Source organism: Oncorhynchus mykiss, chromosome 4, assembly GCF_057628025.1.
Source record: "Oncorhynchus mykiss isolate SJ-2025 chromosome 4, ASM5762802v1, whole genome shotgun sequence".
Lineage (NCBI taxonomy): Eukaryota > Metazoa > Chordata > Actinopteri > Salmoniformes > Salmonidae > Oncorhynchus > Oncorhynchus mykiss.
Genome location: NC_143025.1, coordinates 5,791,075 through 5,815,097, shown reverse-complemented (window position 1 = coordinate 5,815,097; position 24,023 = coordinate 5,791,075). Strand labels below are relative to the sequence as shown.

General features: G+C 39.0%; 1 protein-coding gene across 12 annotated transcripts; it reads left to right on the top strand.

The window, feature by feature from the left end:
* The first annotated feature begins 441 nt into the window (after positions 1 to 441).
* On the top strand, positions 442 to 22,705 carry LOC110521170 (acyl-CoA Delta-6 desaturase). Of its 12 annotated transcripts, none has more exons than XR_016495040.1 (15): positions 2,352 to 2,606; positions 2,947 to 3,049; positions 3,226 to 3,320; positions 3,410 to 3,721; positions 7,713 to 7,823; positions 9,780 to 9,977; positions 10,273 to 10,374; positions 10,705 to 10,830; positions 15,639 to 15,699; positions 15,827 to 16,826; positions 17,777 to 17,874; positions 18,036 to 18,132; positions 18,357 to 18,436; positions 20,422 to 20,547; positions 20,682 to 22,705. XR_016495040.1 is itself a non-coding variant. In XM_036968522.2 (15 exons), exons 4-15 carry the CDS (start codon positions 3,485 to 3,487, stop codon positions 20,731 to 20,733), a joined length of 1,365 nt encoding a protein of 454 aa, XP_036824417.2. In that variant the 5' UTR covers positions 2,352 to 2,606; positions 2,947 to 3,049; positions 3,226 to 3,320; positions 3,420 to 3,484; the 3' UTR covers positions 20,734 to 22,705. The 12 variants fall into 12 exon arrangements, 10 of the variants coding, with proteins under 10 accessions (XP_090087090.1, XP_036824418.2, XP_036824415.2 ...); XM_036968522.2 differs by having other exon boundaries at positions 3,420 to 3,721; positions 15,827 to 15,903; XM_036968521.2 differs by having other exon boundaries at positions 15,827 to 15,903.
* Positions 22,706 to 24,023: the final 1,318 nt, after the last annotated feature.

Here is a 24,023-nt window from a genome sequence, read left to right as displayed (position 1 = left end):
ATTATGGGCAAAAAAGACTAATTCAACATCGTTATTTATTAAATCAGATGACTCATTCATCACCAAACCCTGTGGCCAATTATTTAAATAACTTCTTCATTGGCAAAGTGGGCAAACTCAGACATGAAATGCTAACCGCCGAAGACGTGGATGTCAATTTAAGGCAGCCCCACCCCCAACCCCCCACCCCCCTGCACCGCTCTGATTCATAGGGTTTGGGTTACATGCGGAAGGACACGTTTCAGTTGAATAAATGTCCCTTTCCAGCAACAAACTGTGAGCTATCCAGACATAAAATACCTAATTATGAAAGAAAAGCAATTTAAATAAGGTTAGCATGGAACATTTTTCTGAGTGTTCCTGGCCATTAATAATGAGAGACCAAAGCTACTGAGGATAATAGCAGAATATGTTGCCGTTATCTTCAATCTGAGCTTGAAGAAAAACAGTTTTCACCTCAGGTAGGGAAGCTAAAGTCATGATACCTTTACTTTCGAATGGTAAAGGGCTGTTTTTTTTGTCTCAAACAGCAAACCAATAAGTCTACTGCCGGGCTCTTATTAACAAACACTTTGGAAATCATTGTGTTTGAATCAAATACAATGCTATTTGTCTATGAAGAAATGAACAACAGACTTCATAGACTGCACTGACACAAGGGAAAGGGGGATAGCTAGTCAGTTGTTCAATTGAATGTGTTCAACTGAAATGTGTCTTCCCGCATTTCCTGCCTTAAATCAACATCCACGTCTTCCCGCATTTAACCCAACGCCTCTGAATCAGAGAGGTGCCTTAATCAACATCCACGTCTTCCCGCATTTAACCCAACGCCTCTGAATCAGAGAGGTGCCTTAATCAACATCCACGTCTTCCCGCATTTAACCCAATGCCTCTGAATCAGAGAGGTGCCTTAATCAACATCCACGTCTTCCCGCATTTAACCCAATGCCTCTGAATCAGAGAGGTGCCTTAATCAACATCCACGTCTTCCCGCAAAAATAATGTATTTCACCTTTATTTAACCAGGTAGGCTAGTTCACCTTTATTTAACCAGGTAGGCTAGTTCACCTTTATTTAACCAGGTAGGCTAGTTCACCTTTATTTAACCAGGTAGGCTAGTTCACCTTTATTTAACCAGGTAGGCTAGTTCACCTTTATTTAACCAGGTAGGCTAGTTCACCTTTATTTAACCAGGTAGGCTAGTTGAGAACAAGTTCTCATTTACAACTGCGACCTGGCCAAGATAAAGCAAAGCAGTTTGGCACAAACAACAACACAGAGTTACACATGGAATGAACAACTAATAACAACAAATAACTGATGAATGCATAAAATGCATAACACTTAAAATAAAAAACAGAAATAACTTATTTACAGAAGTATTCAGACCCTTTGCTATGAGACTCTAAATTGATCTCAGGTGCATCCTGTTTCCATTGATCATCCTTCAGATGATTCTACAACTCTATTGGTGTCCACCTGGGGTAAATTCAATTGATTGGACATGATTTGGAAAGGCACACACCTGTCTATATAAGGTCCCACAGTTGACAGTGCAATATGTCGGAGGAAACACTGTACAGCTGGCGACCGAGGTCAGCTTGCAGGCTCCCAGCCCGCCACAAGGAGTCGCTAAAGCACAATGGGACAAAGAAATCCCGTCCGGCCAAACTCTCCCCAGACGAACCCGGGTCTGTAGTGACACCTCAAGCACACGTGATGTAGTGCATGAGACTGTTGCACCACTCGGGAGGCCAACTTTGACACCGTTTAATCAGCTTCTTGATATGCCACACCTGTCAGGTGGATGGATTATCTTGACGAAGGAGAAATGCTCACTAACAGGGATGTAAACACATTTGTGCACAACATTTGAGAGAAACAAGCTCTATGTGCATATGGAACATTTCTGGGATAATTTTGTTTCAACTCATGAAACACTTTACATGTCGTGTTTTATATTTTTGTTTTGTGTATTGTAATTTCACGTTATTTTATTTATTTTAATGAATGTGGTTCTGTATCTGTCTATTCATGTTGTGTATTATGTCATGTTTTATGTTTTGTGTGGACCTTAGGAAGAGTAGAAGCAGCTTTGCCTGTAGCTAATGGGGATCCGGATAAAATACTACACCGGAAAGCATCAGGGAGGGGCAGTCCTTTCTTCTTCTTGAGACAGCATGTAAACAGGCACTGTGTCAGGGGCGGGGCCCTGATTGCGTCCAAGAACGTCCTGATTGGTTGGAATAGGTAAACTATTGACATAGGAAAGTGATTGACAGACCAGAAAGCCAATCAGATAGAGAGGGCCGGCCTTTATTTATTTTTTTATATAATTCGGAAAGGCTGTTATGAACCAATTGCAGATATGGCAGCAGGCTAGTGAAACAACTCTATTGGACTAGAGACCCTCGAATGATCGGCTTTGAATTGTATAGTGAACGAGTGGGTGAATGACTGAGTGAGCTATAGGAACGAAATATACAGTTAGTAGCCTACTGGTGATTTGATTGGATAGATGATGAGACGGGTAATCAGAAAGAAGTAAATGTATTTTTATGAATAAGAGACGGAGCGAGGAGAGGATTGCACATCTGGAAATGTTGGTGAGTGCAGCTATTCTATTCATTCTGTATCCACATCATCATTGTATAAATTGCGTTATATTGTTGATCGCAATATAGCCTGATTTAATGTAATGTCATGTAGCCTGGGGATTTCTGTAACGGTTGACACGACTTTTCGATTTTATCATGTGTGTCATTATACAGACATTAACATGAACCACTCATAAAGGTTTGCACTGTGTGTCATATAAAACTCGGGAAACATATGCGGAAAAGAAGAGGAGTCCATGCCCACACAATGGCGTTATCTTTTTTGTTAGAAAAGGAACTCCACAGAATTACAGGACCCAGACTGGCTGACATTCTTGCGCCTCTACAGGTATTCGTCATTCGATATTTTCAGCAAATGAATTGAACAACACATTTTGTTGTACATCGTTGTCTGGAAAACATCTCCCTTCCCTCTGGCAGAAGAATCGCAGGTTAGCGTTTTTCGTCATGAATGTTGTTCTGGAGGCAGCTCTGCCGAATGGTCACTAGCTAGCACAGCCACAGTCATCAAATCAGATTTTAAACCTAACCCTAATCTTAAATTAAGACCAAAAAGGAAATGTTTGTTTTTATAAATGTTTTAATATAACCAATTTTGACTTTGCAGTTGGCTTATCTAGTGGAAATCTCTCAGATCTGCCTCCAGGACAAGACTCATCCCAATAAACATCAAACTGTAGAAGAGTCACACCATTTCACCACGTAGGTGTGACTTGGCTCAGACAGCATGATCTGATTCTGATTCCATTCCCTGACTTCCTCTCTGTACGTTGCATTTGACTGGTCCTCAGTGTGTTTCAGTTGGACAGACTGGTCAGAGCGCAGCCAACACAGCGACGGTGTGAGTGGAGCAGAGAGAACCGAGGATGGGGGGCGGAGGTCAGCAGACGGAGTCAAGCGAGCCGGCCAAGGGTGACGGGGTTGGGCCCGGTGGAGGGCGAGGTGGCAGTGCAGTCTACACCTGGGAAGAGGTCCAGAAGCACTGCCACAGAAGCGACCAGTGGTTGGTCATCGACAGGAAGGTCTATAATATTACTCAGTGGGCGAAGAGACACCCGGGGGGCATCAGGGTCATCAGTCACTTTGCTGGAGAAGATGCCACGGTCAGTAGCCTAACTATGGAAGATGTTGGTGAAATGTTTTCAAGTTATTCCAGGAAGACTGTTGCAAATGTTATAATGTTTTAGGTATGACATATTACACTAGTTGTTAGTGGATCGTACATTGTGATAATGACTTATTATATTAGTTGTTAGTGGATCGTACATAGTGATAATGACATATTACACTAGTTGTTAGTGGATCGTACATTGTGATAATGACTTATTATATTAGTTGTTAGTGGATCGTACACTGTGATAATGACATATTACACTAGTTGTTAGTGGATCGTACATTGTGATAATGACTTATTATATTAGTTGTTAGTGGATCGTACACTGTGATAATGACATATTACACTAGTTGTTAGTGGATCGTACATTGTGATAATGACATATTACAGTAGTTGTTAGTGGATCGTACATTGTGATAATGACATATTACACTAGTTGTTAGTGGATCGTACATTGTGATAATGACATATTACAGTAGTTGTTAGTGGATCCTACATTGCGATAATGACTTATTACATTAGTTGTTAGTGGATCGTACATTGTGATAATGACATATTACACTAGTTGTTAGTGGATCGTACATTGTGATAATGACTTATTACACTAGTTGTTAGTGGATCGTACATTGTGATAATGACATATTACACTAGTTGTTAGTGGATCGTACATTGTGATAATGACATATTACAGTAGTTGTTAGTGGATCCTACATTGCGATAATGACTTATTACATTAGTTGTTAGTGGATCGTACATTGTGATAATGACATATTACACTAGTTGTTAGTGGATCGTACATTGTGATAATGACTTATTACACTAGTTGTTAGTGGATTGTACATTGTGATAATGACATATTACACTAGTTGTTAGTGGATCGTACATTGATGGATCATGATAATGATCTTAAAGCTGCAATATGCAAATGTTTAATAAGCAGTTCTATCTGTTCTATTTCTATGCTTCCTGTTCTTAAGTTTTCATTTTTCTTTTTTCTTTTACTTTCGGTTTTGTTGTTTTGTTTGCTGAGATATGCAAATATTTTTTGGTTATGAAAAAGTTATTTCCCATTTTTTGTCATACAATGATTCTCTACTCTATATTATTATATATGATTCTCTACTCTATATTATTATATATGATTCTCTACTCTATATTATTATATATGATTCTCTACTCTATATTATTATATATGATTCTCTACTCTATATTATTATATATGATTCTCTACTCTATATTATTATATATGACTCTCTACACTATATTATTATATATGATTCTCTACACTATATTATTATATATATTCTCTACTCTATATTATTATATATGATTCTCTACACTATATTATTATATATGATTCTCTACACTATATTATTATATATGATTCTCTACTCTATATTATTATATATGATTCTCTACTCTATATTATTATATATGATTCTCTACTCTATATTATTATATATGATTCTCTACTCTATATTATTATATATGATTCTCTACACTATATTATTATATATGATTCTCTACTCTATATTATTATATATGATTCTCTACTCTATATTATTATATATGATTCTCTACTCTATATTATTATATATGATTCTCTACTCTATATTATTATATATGATTCTCTACACTATATTATTATATATGATTCTCTACTCTATATTATTATATATGATTCTCTACTCTATATTATTATATATGATTCTCTACTCTATATTATTATATATGATTCTCTACACTATATTATTATATATGATTCTCTACTCTATATTATTATATATGATTCTCTACTCTATATTATTATATATGATTCTCTACATATTATTATATATGATTCTCTACTCTATATTATTATATATGATTCTCTACTCTATATTATTATATATGATTCTCTACTCTATATTATTATATATGATTCTCTACTCTATATTATTATATATGATTCTCTACTCTATATTATTATATATGATTCTCTACTCTATATTATTATATATGATTCTCTACTCTATATTATTATATATGATTCTCTACTCTATATTATTATATATATTCTCTACACTATATTATTATATATGATTCTCTACACTATATTATTATATATGATTCTCTACTCTATATTATTATATATGATTCTCTACTCTATATTATTATATATATTCTCTACTCTATATTATTATATATATTCTCTACTCTATATTATTATATATATGATTCTCTACTCTATATTATTATATATGATTCTCTACTCTATATTATTATATATATTCTCTACACTATATTATTATATATGATTCTCTACACTATATTATTATATATGATTCTCTACATATTATTATATATGATTCTCTACTCTATATTATTATATATGATTCTCTACACTATATTATTATATATGATTCTCTACTCTATATTATTATATATATTCTCTACACTATATTATTATATATGATTCTCTACACTATATTATTATATATGATTCTCTACATATTATTATATATGATTCTCTACTCTATATTATTATATATGATTCTCTACACTATATTATTATATATGATTCTCTACACTATATTATTATATATGATTCTCTACATATTATTATATATGATTCTCTACACTATATTATTATATATATTCTCTACACTATATTATTATATATGATTCTCTACATATTATTATATATGATTCTCTACATATTATTATATATGATTCTCTACTCTATACTATTATATATGATTCTCTACACTATATTATTATATATGATTCTCTACACTATATTATTATATATATTCTCTACACTATATTATTATATATATTCTCTACACTATATTATTATATATGATTCTCTACACTATATTATTATATATGATTCTCTACACTATATTATTATATATGATTCTCTACACTATATTATTATATATATTCTCTACTCTATATTATTATATATGATTCTCTACACTATATTATTATATATATTCTCTACACTATACTATTATATATGATTCTCTACACTATATTATTATATATATTCTCTACTCTATATTATTATATATGATTCTCTACACTATATTATTATATATGATTCTCTACACTATACTATTATATATGATTCTCTACACTATACTATTATATATGATTCTCTACACTATATTATTATATATATTCTCTACACTATATTATTATATATGATTCTCTACACTATACTATTATATATGATTCTCTACACTATATTATTATATATGATTCTCTACACTATATTATTATATATATTCTCTACACTATATTATTATATATGATTCTCTACACTATATTATTATATATGATTCTCTACTCTATATTATATATATATATTCTCTACACTATATTATTATATATGATTCTCTACACTATATTATTATATATGATTCTCTACTCTATATTATTATATATGATTCTCTACACTATATTATTATATATGATTCTCTACTCTATATTATTATATATGATTCTCTACTCTATATTATTATATATGATTCTCTACTCTATATTATTATATATGATTCTCTACTCTATATTATTATATATGATTCTCTACTCTATATTATTATATATGATTCTCTACTCTATATTATTATATATGATTCTCTACTCTATATTATTATATATGATTCTCTACTCTATATTATTATATATGATTCTCTACTCTATATTATTATATATGATTCTCTACACTATATTATTATATATGATTCTCTACTCTATATTATTATATATATATTCTCTACACTATACTTGCTTGTTTTGTCACATGAACTGAAATTAGGGCGAACTATTAGAATTGTAACAACCAGGAAACGGCGGAGCGATTTCTGCATGATGCGTCTTTATTTAATCACTCGGTGAATATTAATTATATTTTTGTACTGAGAGACAAATGAATGACATTTGTATGTATTTCTCTTAAACAACATAGATGAATCTATGTCTCTGATTTCTAGGAAGCATTTGTCGCATTCCATCCCGATCCTAATTTTGTCAGGAAGTTTCTGAAGCCGTTGCTGATTGGAGAGCTGGCACCGACAGAGCCCAGCCAGGACCAGGGGAAAAACGTGAGGAGGCCCATCTTTATTTCTCTCCCTCTACAGCACCACGCCCATAACATACATCGTTGTAGGCTACATAATGAAACATAGAATGTGAAGCCTACAGCATCTCTCCCTCTGACATAGCACCACACCCACTCTAACATACTGTAGGTTTAGGTAGGGACCCGGGGACCAATGTGAGGCCTGTCTTTCTCTGGCTGATAGGGAATTACATGCATCTCAGACTGAATGCTGTGCAGAATGATATTTTCTACAATGTGTCAGAAGAACCGGGGACCAAGTCGTAGTGTGTCATCTTCAGTCATCTACTATAATAACTAGGGCACATTATACCAGCCTGTCTATGTGCCCAGATGCCCCTATAACTAGATCACATTATACCAGCCTGTCTATATGCCCAGATGCCCCTATAACTAGATCACATTATACCAGCCTGTCTATATGCCCAGATGCTCCTGTAACTAGATCACATTATACCAGCCTGTCTATATGCCCAGATGCCCCTATAACTAGATCACATTATACCAGCCTGTCTATGTCCCCAGATGCCCCTATAACTAGATCACATTATACCAGCCTGTCTATATGCCCAGATGCCCCTATAACTAGATCACATTATACCAGCCTGTCTATATGCCCAGATGCCCCTATAACTAGATCACATTATACCAGCCTGTCTATGTCCCCAGATGCCCCTATAACTAGATCACATTATACCAGCCTGTCTATGTCCCCAGATGCCCCTATAACTAGATCACATTATACCAGCCTGTCTATATGCCCAGATGCCCCTATAACTAGATCACATTATACCAGCCTGTCTATGTCCCCAGATGCCCCTATAACTAGATCACATTATACCAGCCTGTCTATGTCCCCAGATGCCCCTATAACTAGATCACATTATACCAGCCTGTCTATGTCCCCAGATGCCCCTATAACTAGATCACATTATACCAGCCTGTCTATATGCCCAGATGCCCCTATAACTAGATCACATTATACCAGCCTGTCTATATGCCCAGATGCCCCTATAACTAGATCACATTATACCAGCCTGTCTATGTCCCCAGATGCCCCTATAACTAGATCACATTATACCAGCCTGTCTATGTCCCCAGATGCCCCTATAACTAGATCACATTATACCAGCCTGTCTATGTCCCCAGATGCCCCTATAACTAGATCACATTATACCAGCCTGTCTATATGCCCAGATGCCCCTATAACTAGATCACATTATACCAGCCTGTCTATGTGCCCAGATGCCCCTATAACTAGATCACATTATATCAGCCTGTCTATGTGCCCAGATGCCCCTATAACTAGATCACATTATACCAGCCTGTCTGTATGCCCAGATGCCCCTATAACTAGATCACATTATACCAGCCTGTCTATGTCCCCAGATGCCCCTATAACTAGATCACATTATACCAGCCTGTCTATGTCCCCAGATGCCCCTATAACTAGATCACATTATACCAGCCTGTCTATGTCCCCAGATGCCCCTATAACTAGATCACATTATACCAGCCTGTGTATGTGCCCAGATGCCCCTATAACTAGATCACATTATACCAGCCTGTGTATGTGCCCAGATGCCCCTATAACTAGATCACATTATACCAACCTGTCTATGTGCCCAGATTCCCCGCTGCCCGCTGTCTGTTTACCTATTCAGGAGTCTTACATCTTATCCTGGTTCTCTTCAGCTTTCTGTTACTTCTATTTCCTCACCCTTCCTCTTATTCTTCCTCTTCTTCTCTACAGGGTTCTCTTCTCAATTTACACTGTCCTTATCCCTCTCCTGTCCTTCTCCCTCTCCTGTCCTCTTCCTCCCCTCTTCTCCCTCAATTCTCATCTTTCTACCATCGTCCATCTTCCTCCTGGTTCATCTACTTTGAGAAAGATCTCATTACATATGTATTGATTATTGATCACCTCTAATCCATACAGGCAGTACTGGTGCAGGACTTCCAGGCCCTGCGCGACCGTCTGGAGAGGGAGGGTCTCCTCCGTGCCCGCCCCCTCTTCTTCAGCCTCTACCTGGGCCACATCCTGCTACTAGAGGCCCTGGCTTTGGGCCTGCTCTGGGTCTGGGGGACCAGCTGGAGCCTCACACTGCTCTGTTCCCTCATGCTGGCCACGTCTCAGGTACCATTACAGTATTATTAGGGAGTACAATAAGATATTTGACAGGCAGATTCAAAGGTCAGGCAAAAGGATCTAAGGTTAGGGTTAGGGTTAAGATTATGGTTATGGTTAGGTTTCAGATTAAGGTTAGAATTAGAGTATTAGGGTTAGCGTTAAGGTTGGGGTATTAGGTTAGGGTTACGATTAAGGTGAAGGTTGGGGGTGGTGAGGTTAGGTTAGGGTTTAGCTTAGTGATAGGGTTACCAAACCACCTTTCAGACACCGTTCAAAATCTGCCTTTCTTTCTCCCTCTCAGTCCCAGGCTGGCTGGCTGCAGCATGACTACGGCCACCTGTCAGTCTGCAAGAAATCCAGCTGGAATCACGTACTGCACAAGTTTGTCATTGGACACCTAAAGGTAGGCTACTGGACAATGGTTGGACATTCGACAATACTGTTTCTTTAGGCTGATCTTCTGCTACTCTTTGGATAAGTTAATCGGACACAGTTTAAACCTAGTTCTAGACTGAAAACCATTCTCAATGGATAATCAGCTTTGAAAGTACAAGTTTAATCTGTGTTCATGGAAACGGTCCTTTTCACTTTCCTACATTCACCAGAGCAGTGTTACGTTTCAAAGTTCACTGCTATACATTAGCCTTATTTTGTGTAGTGTCCAACAGGTGTAAGTTACAGTAAGTGTAATTGTGTGTACCATTAATAAGTAACAGTAGCTGTGTGTTTCCAGGGTGCCTCTGCTAACTGGTGGAACCATCGTCACTTCCAGCACCACGCTAAGCCCAACGTGTTTAGTAAAGATCCTGATGTCAACTCACTGCATGTCTTCGTCCTGGGAGACAAACAGCCTGTAGAGGTAGTTATCACTATAGTATATTTGTGATTCCTGCCCCAACTGGACTCACAACCTTAGTGCTTTATGACCCATCTGACTTCCTGTCATATTTGAATAATAATCTAAATATTCATGTAATATTATTAATGTAGTATTTAAATATCCATGTAATAGCTCATTAATTTAATTTAATATTCATGAAATAACCATACAATAATATTCATGTAAAATTCTAATATCCTCTTAACCTGTGTAGTCTTAACATTCTGTCTGCTCTGTACACAATGACCGGCCTTCACTAAACCCCTAAAATAAAACATCTTGATTGAATTTTAAACCCCAAATCTATTTTGCATGAAGAAACAACCTGTCATTCATCACAAACGTTGTGAATATCTGGGGTTTTCCCTCTTCACAATGCAGAAAGACTGCATTCAATCAGTGGTCACCACTCGTTTCTATTACAGCACACCTGTCACACCTGTCATAATTGTTTAGAGGTTTACTATTATTATTAATGGTAAAGGTAGGTGTAAAAAGGTGTAAACAAACTTTTTAGCACACGTGTAGCCGAAGAAAATAGCGGCAAAGAAAGTAGAAAGTAGTTTTGAAACAATAGCAGTCGTGACATTTTTTTGGCAACATAGTGATATATTCTTATATACTGTACAATGAGGAATTCAACTACAAAATACTAGTCTTCTCCCATTTTTTTTTAACCATTGCCCCCAACCCCATGTGTATAAACAACAACAATAAATAAGAATAAAATAAGATAACAGATACAAAACAAAAATGTGAAGAACATAAATCAATCGACTCTAATTAGCACATGTAGGACAGTATGTAAGTGTGTGTGCATGGACTTTGCAGATGTATTTCTCACATGTGCAGCACTTAGTATTGTTTTACAGTCCTTCTTTGGGGGGCAGAAGTGGCATCTCCTCCTCTTGTCTACCATCTCTGGCATACCCCAGCTGCAGCCTCAGGTGGATCAGGACAAGATTCAGCCCCCTGAACAGCTTTCACAAGCGCTGCAGATGCTGCTGTGCAGGGGAGGCACTCCCTTCTTTGAATGTGTGGGGTTACAAGTGTCTTTCCCAGCTGCTCCAGGAACACCGCTTATCGGGCATCCAGATAGGGTTGATCTTGTTCCGTATCATGAAGGCATTGTATGAGGACACATCAATGATGTTATGGAAGATGACCAGGGGCCTGCGGGCTGTCATCCTCCTGCAGCTGTAAGTTCCAATCACCTTGTCCAGGTTGTCCACGCCTCCTTTGTTGTAGCCTCGCCTCGGGACCTATACACACCCTCTAAGATTAGCAGCCCTATGTAGGCACGCAGGTCAATTTCATCCATCCCTCTTCCAGTTGTCTCCATATCTACGGAAACCCTCCAAATTTGTCATCTCCAGGAGGATTTTTCAGATGGCTGGTGTGATGAACATGTAGAATGTTGAGGTGATGTCCTGGGCATGGGAAACGGCATGTCTTGTGTGCCGTGGGGTCATCCTTATGACATTTTGTGCTGCCATCCCGCCCTGGTTGTCATATGGTGACAAGGACCATGTTATTTTGCTGTTCTTTAACAAAAATGTCTCTCTTTCAGCTTGGGGGATTTCTTCTTCATCTGAAGATGATACATCGTCCTCTGGGTTGTATTCTTCCCCATCTTCTTCTTCATCTGAAGATGATGTATCGTCCTCTGGGTTGTATTCTTCCCCATCTTCTTCTTCATCTGAAGATGATGTATCGTCCTCTGGGTTGTATTCTTCCCCATCTTCTTCTTCATCTGAAGATGATGTATCGTCCTCTGGGTTGTATTCTTCCCCATCTTCTTCTTCATCTGAAGATGATGTATCGTCCTCTGGGTTGTATTCTTCCCCATCTTCTTCTTCATCTGAAGATGATGTATCGTCCTCTGGGTTGTATTCTTCCCCATCTTCTTCTTCATCTGAAGATGATGTATCGTCCTCTGGGTTGTATTCTTCCCTATCTTCTTCTTCATCTGAAGATGATGTATCGTCCTCTGGGTTGTATTCTTCCCCATCTTCTTCTTCATCTGAAGATGATGTATCGTCCTCTGGGTTGTATTCTTCCCCATCTTCTTCTTCATCTGAAGATGATGTATCGTCCTCTGGGTTGTATTCTTCCCTATCTTCTTCTTCATCTGAAGATGATGTATCGTCCTCTGGGTTGTATTCTTCCCCATCTTCTTCTTCATCTGAAGATGATGTATCGTCCTCTGGGTTGTATTCTTCCCCATCTTCTTCTTCATCTGAAGATGATGTATCGTCCTCTGGGTTGTATTCTTCCCCATCTTCTTCTTCATCTGAAGATGATGTATCGTCCTCTGGGTTGTATTCTTCCCTATCTTCTTCTTCATCTGAAGATGATGTATCGTCCTCTGGGTTGTATTCTTCCCCATCTTCTTCTTCATCTGAAGATGATGTATCGTCCTCTGGGTTGTATTCTTCCCCATCTTCTTCTTCATCTGAAGATGATGTATCGTCCTCTGGGTTGTATTCTTCCCCATCTTCTTCTTCATCGGAAGATGATGTATCGTCCTCTGGGTTGTATTCTTCCCCATCTTCTTCTTCATCTGAAGATGATGTATCGTCCTCTGGGTTGTATTCTTCCCCATCTTCTTCTTCATCTGAAGATGATGTATCGTCCTCTGGGTTGTATTCTTCCCCATCTTCTTCTTCATCTGAAGATGATGTATCGTCCTCTGGGTTGTATTCTTCCCCATCTTCTTCTTCATCTGAAGATGATGTATCGTCCTCTGGGTTGTATTCTTCCCTATCTTCTTCTTCATCTGAAGATGATGTATCGTCCTCTGGGTTGTATTCTTCCCCATCTTCTTCTTCATCTGAAGATGATGTATCGTCCTCTGGGTTGTATTCTTCCCCATCTTCTTCTTCATCTGAAGATGATGTATCGTCCTCTGGGTTGTATTCTTCCCCATCTTCTTCTTCATCTGAAGATGATGTATCGTCCTCTGGGTTGTATTCTTCCCTATCTTCTTCTTCATCTGAAGATGATGTATCGTCCTCTGGGTTGTATTCTTCCCCATCTTCTTCTTCATCTGAAGATGATGTATCGTCCTCTGGGTTGTATTCTTCCCCATCTTCTTCTTCATCTGAAGATGATGTATCGTCCTCTGGGTTGTATTCTTCCCCATCTTCTTCTTCATCTGAAGATGATGTATCGTCCTCTGGGTTGTATTCTTCCCTATCTTCTTCTTCATCTGAAGATGATGTATCGTCCTCTGGGTTGTATTCTTCCCCATCTTCTTCTTCATCTGAAGATGATGTATCGTCCTCTGGGTTGTATTCTTCCCCATCTTCTTCTTCATCTGAAGATGATGTATCGTCCTCTGGGTTGTATTCTTCCCTATCTTCTTCTTCATCTGAAGATGATGTATCGTCCTCTGGGTTGTATTCTTCCCCATCTTCTTCTTCAGATACCTCCTTCTCTTATAAATCATTGTTCTCTGGTTCCTCCTGGACATCTGATAAAATCAGATATATGACCTGTTGGGCACTGAAACCTGCACTCATGGCTTCAGCAAAGAGAGAACTGGGAGGATCTGCAGCATCTTTATAGCCTCTGACTGCATTCCCCATTATTAAACAATGCTTTCAAGACATGTTTATTTTGTCTGAAATTTGGATGATTTAGTCCCCTCCATGTGTGGGCTCGTGGAAGGGTCATGGAGGGGTTATGGAGGGGTCGTGGAAGGGTCGTGGAGGGGTCGTAGAAGGGTCGTGGAGGGGTCGTGGAGGGGAGACGCTGCACATCCACAAGAAAGTTTTAGTTTGGTCTGAGTTCAATCAGCAGCACATAATCTACATTTATCATTGTGTGTGTGTGTGTGCGTGCGTGCGTGCACGCGTGTGTGTGTGTGTGTGTGTTTGTGGTGTGTAAATTAATTTATAACTGCCGGGTCAAAAATGACCCTAAAACAATCTTTGTACCCTGTTGGTGTACAGACAATCTTTGTACCCTGTTGGTGTACAGACAATCTTTGTACCCTGTTGGTGTACAGACAATCTTTGTACCCTGTTGGTGTACAGACAATCTTTGTACCCTGTTGGTGTACAGACAATCTTTGTACCCTGTTGGTGTACAGACAATCTTTGTACCCTGGTGGTGTACAGACAATCTTTGTACCCTGTTGGTGTACAGACAATCTTTGTACCCTGTTGGTGTACAGACAATCTTTGTACCCTGTTGGTGTACAGACAATCTTTGTACCCTGTTGGTGTACAGACAATCTTTGTACCCTGTTGGTGTACAGACAATCTTTGTACCCTGGTGGTGTACAGACAATCTTTGTACCCTGTTGGTGTACAGACAATCTTTGTACCCTGTTGGTGTACAGACAATATTTGTACCCTGGTGGTGTACAGCTTAAATGGAAATATGAACAGAGGCGATGTTTCACTTGTTGTAATGTTGGGGGTCACTCTAGGAAACGTCATCAGAAATACCCTTTATGGGGTTTTCTCTGCTGTTAAACATAGTGGGTTATGTTTTACCTTTAAGACAACATGTTAATTAATTTAATGTGATATTCATGAAATAACCATGTAATATTATTAATGTAGTATTGAAATATCCATGTAATAGTTCATTAATTTAATGTAATATTCATGAAATAACCATGTAATAATAACCATGTAATAGCTCATTAATTTAATGCAATATTCATGAAATACCCATGTAATAATGTCCATGTAAGGGTTTGTCTCAGTCGTGTTAAAACGGTATTAGTGTTTCTGTGTAAGATCCATCTGACTCCTCGTCTCTGTCTATTGCAGTATGGTATAAAGAAGTTGAAGTACATGCCCTACCATCACCAACACCAGTACTTCTTCCTCAGTAAGTTGCTGAACACGTTTCATGGATTTCTGTATAGAATCACATCAACTTCCATTGAACACACACAGGTAAAAGACAGACCACTGTGTATGTGTGTAATACCAATAATTTCCCTTCTGTGTTTCAGTTGGACCTCCACTACTTATTCCAGTGTATTTCCACATCCAGATATTACGGACCATGTTTTTACGACAGGACTGGGTGGTGAGATTTCATACCAACTAAATGTAGACTTAATCCTCTTCATTCCCATCTGGAACATAAGGGCTTCCACGAGAGAGTAAAATTATATGATGTTTAGGACCTTGAGCGTGGCTGAGGTGCACCTATGACCAGCTCGGGAAAGCAGATTGCATAGCGGAGAAGGTACGGTGGGATTCGAAATGGTCGGTGATCTGTTTGTTGACTTGGCTTTCGAAGACCTTAGAAAGACAGGGTAGGATAGGTATGACTGTGTGAACACCTGGGGGCACTAAATCCTTGTCCGTTGCTCACTAAAGCTAGTGAGCAATAATATTGTACTACCAACAACACACTGACTGTACCATCAGAAATGACTAAATCAAATCAAATTTTATCACATACACATGGTTAGCAGATGTTAATGCGAGTGTAGCGAAATGCTTGTGCTTCTAGTTCCGACCGTGCAGTAATATCTAACAAGTAATCTAACAATTTCCCAACAACTACCATACACACAAGTGTAAAGGAATGAATAAGAATATGTACATATAAATAAATATATGGATGAGTGATGGCCGAACGGCATAGGCAAGATGCAGTAGATGGTATAGAGTACCGTATATACATATGAGATGAGTAATTTAGGGTATGTAAACATTATATAAAGTGGCTTTGTTTAAAGTGGCTAGTGATACATTAATTACATCCAATTTTTTATTATTAAAGTGGCTGGAGATGAGTCAGTATGTTGGCAGCAGCCACTCAATGTTAGTGATGGCTGTTTAACAGTCTGATGGCCTTGAGATAGAAGCTGTTTTTCAGTCACTCGGTCCCCAGCTTTGATGCACCTGTACTGACCTCGCCTTCTGGATGATAGCGGGGTGAACAGGCAGTGGCTCGGGTGGTTGTTGTCCTTGATCTTTATGGACTTCCTGTGACATCGGGTGAACTATCTTCCTTATCACCGTGATAATTGTTGCTTTGCAGTCATTCTATAGGGGAATAGGGGTGATTTTAGCAAAAACAAAAAAAGTGGGATGCATGCCAGCAAAGCCACTACACAACACTAAACAATACATTAATTGCACTATAATGGTGACAAATGGTGCCCACAAACTGTTAGGGCCTACATAAAGCTGTCCCAACAGCAGAGTCCCAAAAGCAGTCCCTTCATCTTACCACTGTTACACCTGGCTGTCAGCGGAGCCTTGTCTGGCAGCGAAACAGTTCATTCAGCCTCATTTACTGTCTTTAAAAAAACATTGCTGATATGGCTGACTTGGTTAAACAAATGTGGTTTCTACTGACAATTTGAGATGTACAAACTATGGCATAAGGGGACGACAAGCAGATAAGAGGCAAACCGTAATTTCGATTAAGACTTTAATGAGCGCTCTAGGACGGACGTAGTCAATATAACTATTTGTTCAGCACTTTTGAAATGTACCGCGACAGAATTCAGAACACAGGCCGTTCTTCAAGTGTTCAACCTGTACACCAAGTCACAACCATAGGATAAATAAAGGGGGATATAAGCAGACAAGGAAAGCTCTTACAGGCTACATGTGCACCACAAAGTCAGAACAGTAGAGTAAGTTATGAGGTGGAAAAGGACCAAATTGTTAGGGTGAGGCACATGGGCTACTAACAGCTTACTACACAACATACACTTGTATTACTTTCTTAGCTACAGTATACATATCTCCCTGGTATATTACATCATCAACCAACTTGTTGTGTAATGTCTATGTCCAATGGCCGATGAGCATCGATACGTTCCATCTATAATTTCTAATAAATGTGGGACTCAAAAAAATGAATGATGTGTTGCCACTGGGTAGGGACCCCAGATGTATAATGTCTGGCCTAATACCAATCTTTGTCTCCTGTGAAGGATCTGGCGTGGTCGATGAGTTTCTACCTTCGCTTCTTCTGCTGTTACTATCCCTTCTTTGGTTTCTTTGGCTCAGTAGCATTGATCAGCTTTGTCAGGTAAAGTATGAACTGAGAGGGAGCTCAAAGATGAACTCATTCATTCGTTGTATTCAAACTATCTGCAGTATTAGAAAACAACACAATGTTGTGCTTGATGTAATAATGTAATATAATATTGTGGCTGAATAATTATATTGTGAATATTGTACTGTATATAGGTTTTTGGAAAGCCACTGGTTTGTATGGGTGACCCAGATGAATCACCTTCCTATGGAGATAGATCACGAGAGACACCAGGACTGGCTCACCATGCAGGTAACATGTCATTACTAGACAACTGGGTCTTGTCTTGGAGTAGGAGGGCTGATCTAGGATCAGGTCCCCCCTGTCCATACATTCCTATTCATTATAATCTTAAAATGCTAAACTGATCTGGGAACAGCAGTCCTGAGTACAGGCCCAGGACTGTTTTCTGGGGCTGTGCCTTCTGTAGTTCTCCAGCAGAGGGAGCTGTAACGTGTCTCTTTCTCTGGTCTTAGTTGAGTGCTACTTGCAACATTGAACAGTCAACCTTCAACGACTGGTTCAGTGGACACCTCAACTTTCAGATTGAACACCAGTAAGTGAAACAAATATCCCACCTTCTGTCAACAGTATATACTGTATTGTCGTGTCTTTGGCATCATTAAACTGAAGACCTTTAGTTTATCAAATCAATTCTCTGTAATTATTATTACGTGATTAACTAATCAGGTAAATGTAATTAACTAGGAGGTCGGGGCACCAAGGAAAATATTCAGATTTCAAAGTTATAATTTTCCTAATATAACTTTCAGATATTTTAATATCTGATCAATTAGTCTTCTAATTAATGAATTATTCTTTACCTCACCTTGGTCTCATTCCAAACGTCGTAAATGGTTGGCTATCTGCACGAACCCAGTCTTCACTATGAATCATCCATACATCAATTGTCTCAATCATTTATTTATTAACTAACTAAATAATCACAGAAATGCACACACAAACAAACAAAGTAGATATGGTTACAAGGCAATGATAGGGGATGTGCCCTAGTGGGCTAAACCGGCATCGCGGCTTGGTAGACAATGGGACTGAGAAGGGCGCCAAAGATAAGACACGACACAGTTGATAATTCTAACAGTTGAAATGCTAATCCTTTGCACATGAACGCTCACTCATTCGGGAACAATTGTAATCAATATATATATTTACGCTCAGTGTGTCGTCGTGATCTCTGTTGGAAGTTCATCCGCCCCTCTCTCTGCGTACCTGGAGTCTTTGGTTAGAATGGATAGTTCAGAGTAAGTAACATTCAGAAATGTAGAATAGATGTTTCGGCGGTTGTCGGCCTTCGCATTCACGGGTACATCATTTCTAGCTGCAGACTACTAATTAGTATCGAAGAGTAGCTCTTATTCTGTCGGATCGATAGTCTCAGAGTTTAACCACATGGTATGGTTATAAGATTCAGCAATCTACTCCAACCTTAACTCCCTCTCGTGGTAATCGAGGTTCAGCTGGTCTGAAGAGGATTTTATTAGGTGGGGGTTATATTTGGAACAGTAGACAATATCATTTTACTCATTCATTTTATTCAACAATTAGATGCAAACCCCACAACTGAGACTCTTGTATAAACACAGTTATAGTAACGTGGCTGTATTGTCTCATGAGTTTCACAAAATTGTACAAAACGGACCAGTTCATAGCTGGATTCTTCCCCGACCATGAACACATTCTCCAAAACATGGACATTGTTCAGTTCTCAAGTTCTGTGATTTGGAAGAGGTTCCTTTGTTCTCCTGTGAACCTCACTCTCTCTATACTCTTGCCATGAGGAGAGAAACTCCTCTAGGAATTTATGACCTGCCTAACAGAGCCTGAGTGTAGGAGGAAGAGAGAGAGGTGGTGCAGAGAGAGGGGGATGGTGCTCGCTGTACCCAAAGAGGCCCACTTCATGACAGTATTTATATGTTCATTTACCAGGTCACTGACATACTAAAGTTATAGTTTAAGCAGCACTCAGCTTCATTTGATCTTAAATATAACTTGTTGTTTGTACTAAATACTCTACCTGGTAATAGTGTTTAGATACAATATTGATACAATCTACTACTCAGAAACTGAGGTTTCTCTGATAACGGTTTCTCTCTCTGTCTCTCCCTCTGTCACCTTCCCCCTGCCCCTGCCCCTCTCTCTCTGTCTGCCTCTTTCTCTCTCTCTCTCTCTCTCTCTCTCTCTCTCTCTCCCTCTCCCTCCTTCCTCCTCCCCCTCTCTCTCTCTCTCTCCTTCTCTCTCTCTCTCTCTTTCTCTAATATCTCTCTCTCTCTCTCTCCTTCCTCCTCCTCCCCACTCTCTCTCTCTGCCTCTCTCCCTCTCTCTCCTTCCTCCCCCCCACTCTCTCTCTCTCCTCTCTCTCTGCCTCTTTCTCTAATCTCTCTCTCCCTCTCTCTCCTTCCTCCCCCCCACACTCTCTCTCTCTGCCTCTTTCTCTAATTTCTCTCTCCCTCTCTCTCCTTCCTCCTCCCCCCCACTCTCTCTCTCTGCCTCTCTTTCTCTGTCTCCCCCTCTGTCTCCCAGTCTGTTTCCTACCATGCCCCGTCATAACTACCACCTGGTGGCTCCTCTGGTTCGTGCTTTGTGTGAGAAACATGGAGTTCCCTACCAGGTCAAGACTTTGCAGAAAGGCATGACTGATGTTGTCAGGTAAAGTGTTTTAATGAATACTTGTATAGTGCTATTCCTCTCGGGAATAGATTGTACATCATAAGGTGATACCTGCTGCTCTCAGTCTCCTATGTGATTTACCTGGTTCTTTATCCACCTCTGTTCTTCTCCAGGTCTCTGAAGAAGTCAGGAGATCTGTGGCTTGATGCGTATCTCCATAAATAAATCCCTTCCTGACTCTGGACGGGATTTAATCCATCGCAGATTAACCACCTGCGAACAGAGAGGACATTTCCTGGATGTTTTTGATGATAATGATCGCTGCAAACATTATTGTGATATAATTGTTTTAATCCTTGTCAGCAGTGAATGGGGATCCATAGCATAAATAGAGGGTTTATATAGTAGGGCCAGGCGTTTAAAAAAAAACTAAAAAGTATTTATTGACCAAAATTCCAGCATTATCCACTGGGTTTGATGCAGGCAGAAAATCCTAAGAAATGCTCTGTAATTGACACAAGTCTCAGTCATTCCAGTCTGGTTGTCCATTCGTTTTTGGTGGAGGGATCGCCTGAACCAGGGGAGGCGCAGCAAATGAATCTTAATTTCACACAACCTATTATTTGGCAGGGAATTCTATTCGTAGATCAGTGATTTTACACCTCGTTTTTCTCAAGCTGATCGCCTCCAACAGACTCAATCCCTGATCACAGGAGGTTATATAAATGGGGCAATTAGGACACCTAAAGGGGAAAGACTATGAATCCAAGCAGAAAATATAAGTGTACAATAAAACATCTCTATCGCTTGAAATTCCCCGCTGGGATGTTCTTCGCAGACAACAATATATTCTGCAAAACCTAAAATTTAGCGTCACATTTTAAATGGAAAGACAGGATAGACAGGATAGACAGCCATCTGACATAATTATGCCGTCTCAGAAGAATGTTTCAACCTTGAAAGGTTGTGGGGGATATATAGTGAAACAGTCTCGTCCTTACATAACAAGACAACATCAATTAACAACAATATTTCACGACGTCTTCGTTGTCTGTTAATTAACATATGGGTATGATAGGCATTTTTATATCCGAAAATGTAGAGGGTGAAATATAAACTATTTTCAGAATACTAATGGCTCGCCTATTTTCATTTACTATAGACATAACACCTTTTATCCATCTCTGTTAAGACGGCAGTATTTGGAGAGATGCGCTTCTCCGCCTCCACAAGGTTCATGTAAAAGCGAAGCTACTCAGGAGTGATATTCTAACACTGTTGAATAGTTCTCTGCCTGTAAATACACTCTATCAGCCAGAACAACTTTAACATCTTCACCCAGCTCTCATACACAATGTGTGACAGTGGATTTGTCCGTTACTATGGAGATGCTTTCTGTTGTGTTTTTTTTACCGGAGACTGCGGCTCCGTTCTTTTCACGTGTCTTAATGAAGGTGCGCAATTTGGGATTGTCAACTTTGTTTAGAGGGATGTTGGCGCTTGCAAAAGCAAAATATATATCCTCATCATTGACGTTTGTACACGTGTTTAATGAAAATGGCTAGATTTTGTTCGGCTACATTTTCTTAGATAACGTGCCTACTATTCCTATATAATTTTGATAACAGACAATGAGTAAGTAAAATATTTATGCCGATGTATTTCCTTAGGCTAATCATTTGGTGCATTAGTCTAAAGTGCATGCTGTTGATGCAAATATTTTCTTTTAAATCTCATTTGAAGTCAATTCACACGGTTGGGAATTGATTTTGGACTAATTGGATAATTATGTCAGATGATCACGGTGTGAGAAAGTGCTACATCGGTAGAAAAACAACAACTGAAGAACAACCAAAACGCCTGGCCCTAATCATTGGTGCCACCCTGTTTGAACAACATTTATGTATTTACGTATATTAAAATAAATATGTGTTTAAGCCTTATATTACATATATTTAAATATATGGACATATTACAAAATTGGCCTTTTTGATATATTTCTACATATATGTTTATATATTTAAATATATGGAAATACATTTTGAGAGCATGCTGTGGTAGCTAGTAAAATAAATGCCCAAATATATTTCATAAATATATGTTGCCATGTATTTAAATGAATGAATGGAAATGTTTGCTTTTTACCTTAATGATACTGTAGCTAAGCTACATAAATAAAAACAATCAATGTGTAAAACTACAGAGGTCAGGACTGAATCACAGTGGCCTGTTGTGGTTTACGTTGAAAAGTCTGACTGAATGACTGACAACTAAAAGAGTCGTTTCAATCATCTTTATCGTTGGCTCAAATAACTTGGTCCGTTGTTGAATTGTTACCTGGGAGTCAACGGAAGGTCGCATCTGAAACAATACAATGTATATAATTAACTCTGTGCTCTAAACATCCGAATGTTGAAATTATATCTTTCTACTACATCCGGTTGCTACTAACGACGTTGATTCCTTCACCTCCAGTGTCCATTTTCAGACTCACAAGTTGACAGTTACCCTGTGGATAATGCTGAGACAGGTTGACAGTTACCTGGTGGATAATGCTGAGACAGGTTGACAGTTACCCTGTGGATAATGCTGAGACGGGTTGGCAGTTACCCTGTGGATAATGCTGAGACAGGTTGGCAGTTACCCTGTGGATAATGCTGAGACAGGTTGGCAGTTACCCTGTAGATAATGCTGAGACAGGTTGGCAGTTACCCTGTGGATAATGCTGAGACAGGTTGACAGTTACCCTGTGGATAATGCTGAGGCAGGTTGGCAGTTACCCTGTGGATAATGCTGAGACAGGTTGGCAGTTACCCTGTGGATAATGCTGAGACAGGTTGACAGTTACCCTGTGGATAATGCTGAGACAGGTTGGCAGTTACCCTGTGGATAATGCTGAGACAGGTTGGCAGTTACCCTGTTGATAATTCTGAGACAGGTTGGCAGTTACCCTGTGGATAATGCTGAGACAGGTTGGCAGTTACTATGTTGATAATGCTGAGACAGGTTGACAGTTACCCTGTGGATAATGCTGAGACAGGTTGGCAGTTACCCTGTGGATAATGCTGGGACAGGTTGGCAGTTACCCAGTGGATAATGCTGAGACAGGTTGGCAGTTACTCTGTTGATAATGCTGAGACAGGTTGACAGTTACCCTGTGGATAATGCAGAGACAGGTTGACAGTTACCCTGCGGATAATGCTGAGACAGGTTGACAGTTACCCTGTGGATAATGCGGAGACAGGTTGACAGTTACCCTGTGGATAATGCTGAGACAGGTTGACAGTTACCCTGCGGATAATGCTAAGACAGGCTGACAGTTACCCTGTGGATAATGCTGAGACAGGTTGACAGTTACCCTGTGGATAATGCTGAGACAGGTTGACAGTTACCCTGTGGATAATACTGAGACAGGTTGACAGTTACCCTGCGGATAATACTGAGACAGGTTGACAGTTACCCTGCGGATAATACTGAGACAGGCTGACAGTTACCCTGTGGATAATGCTGAGACA

Excerpts from the sequence above, each read along its gene's own strand:
- LOC110521170 (XM_090230964.1), top strand. The coding sequence starts at position 3,485 with ATGGGGGGCGGAGGTCAGCAGACGGAGTCAAGCGAGCCGGCCAAGGGT. Across the intron at positions 15,700-15,826 it reads ACACCAGTACTTCTTCCTCA|TTGGACCTCCACTACTTATT; the intron begins GTAAGTTGCTGA and ends TCTGTGTTTCAG. Across the intron at positions 15,904-17,776 it reads TTTTACGACAGGACTGGGTG|GATCTGGCGTGGTCGATGAG; the intron begins GTGAGATTTCAT and ends TCTCCTGTGAAG.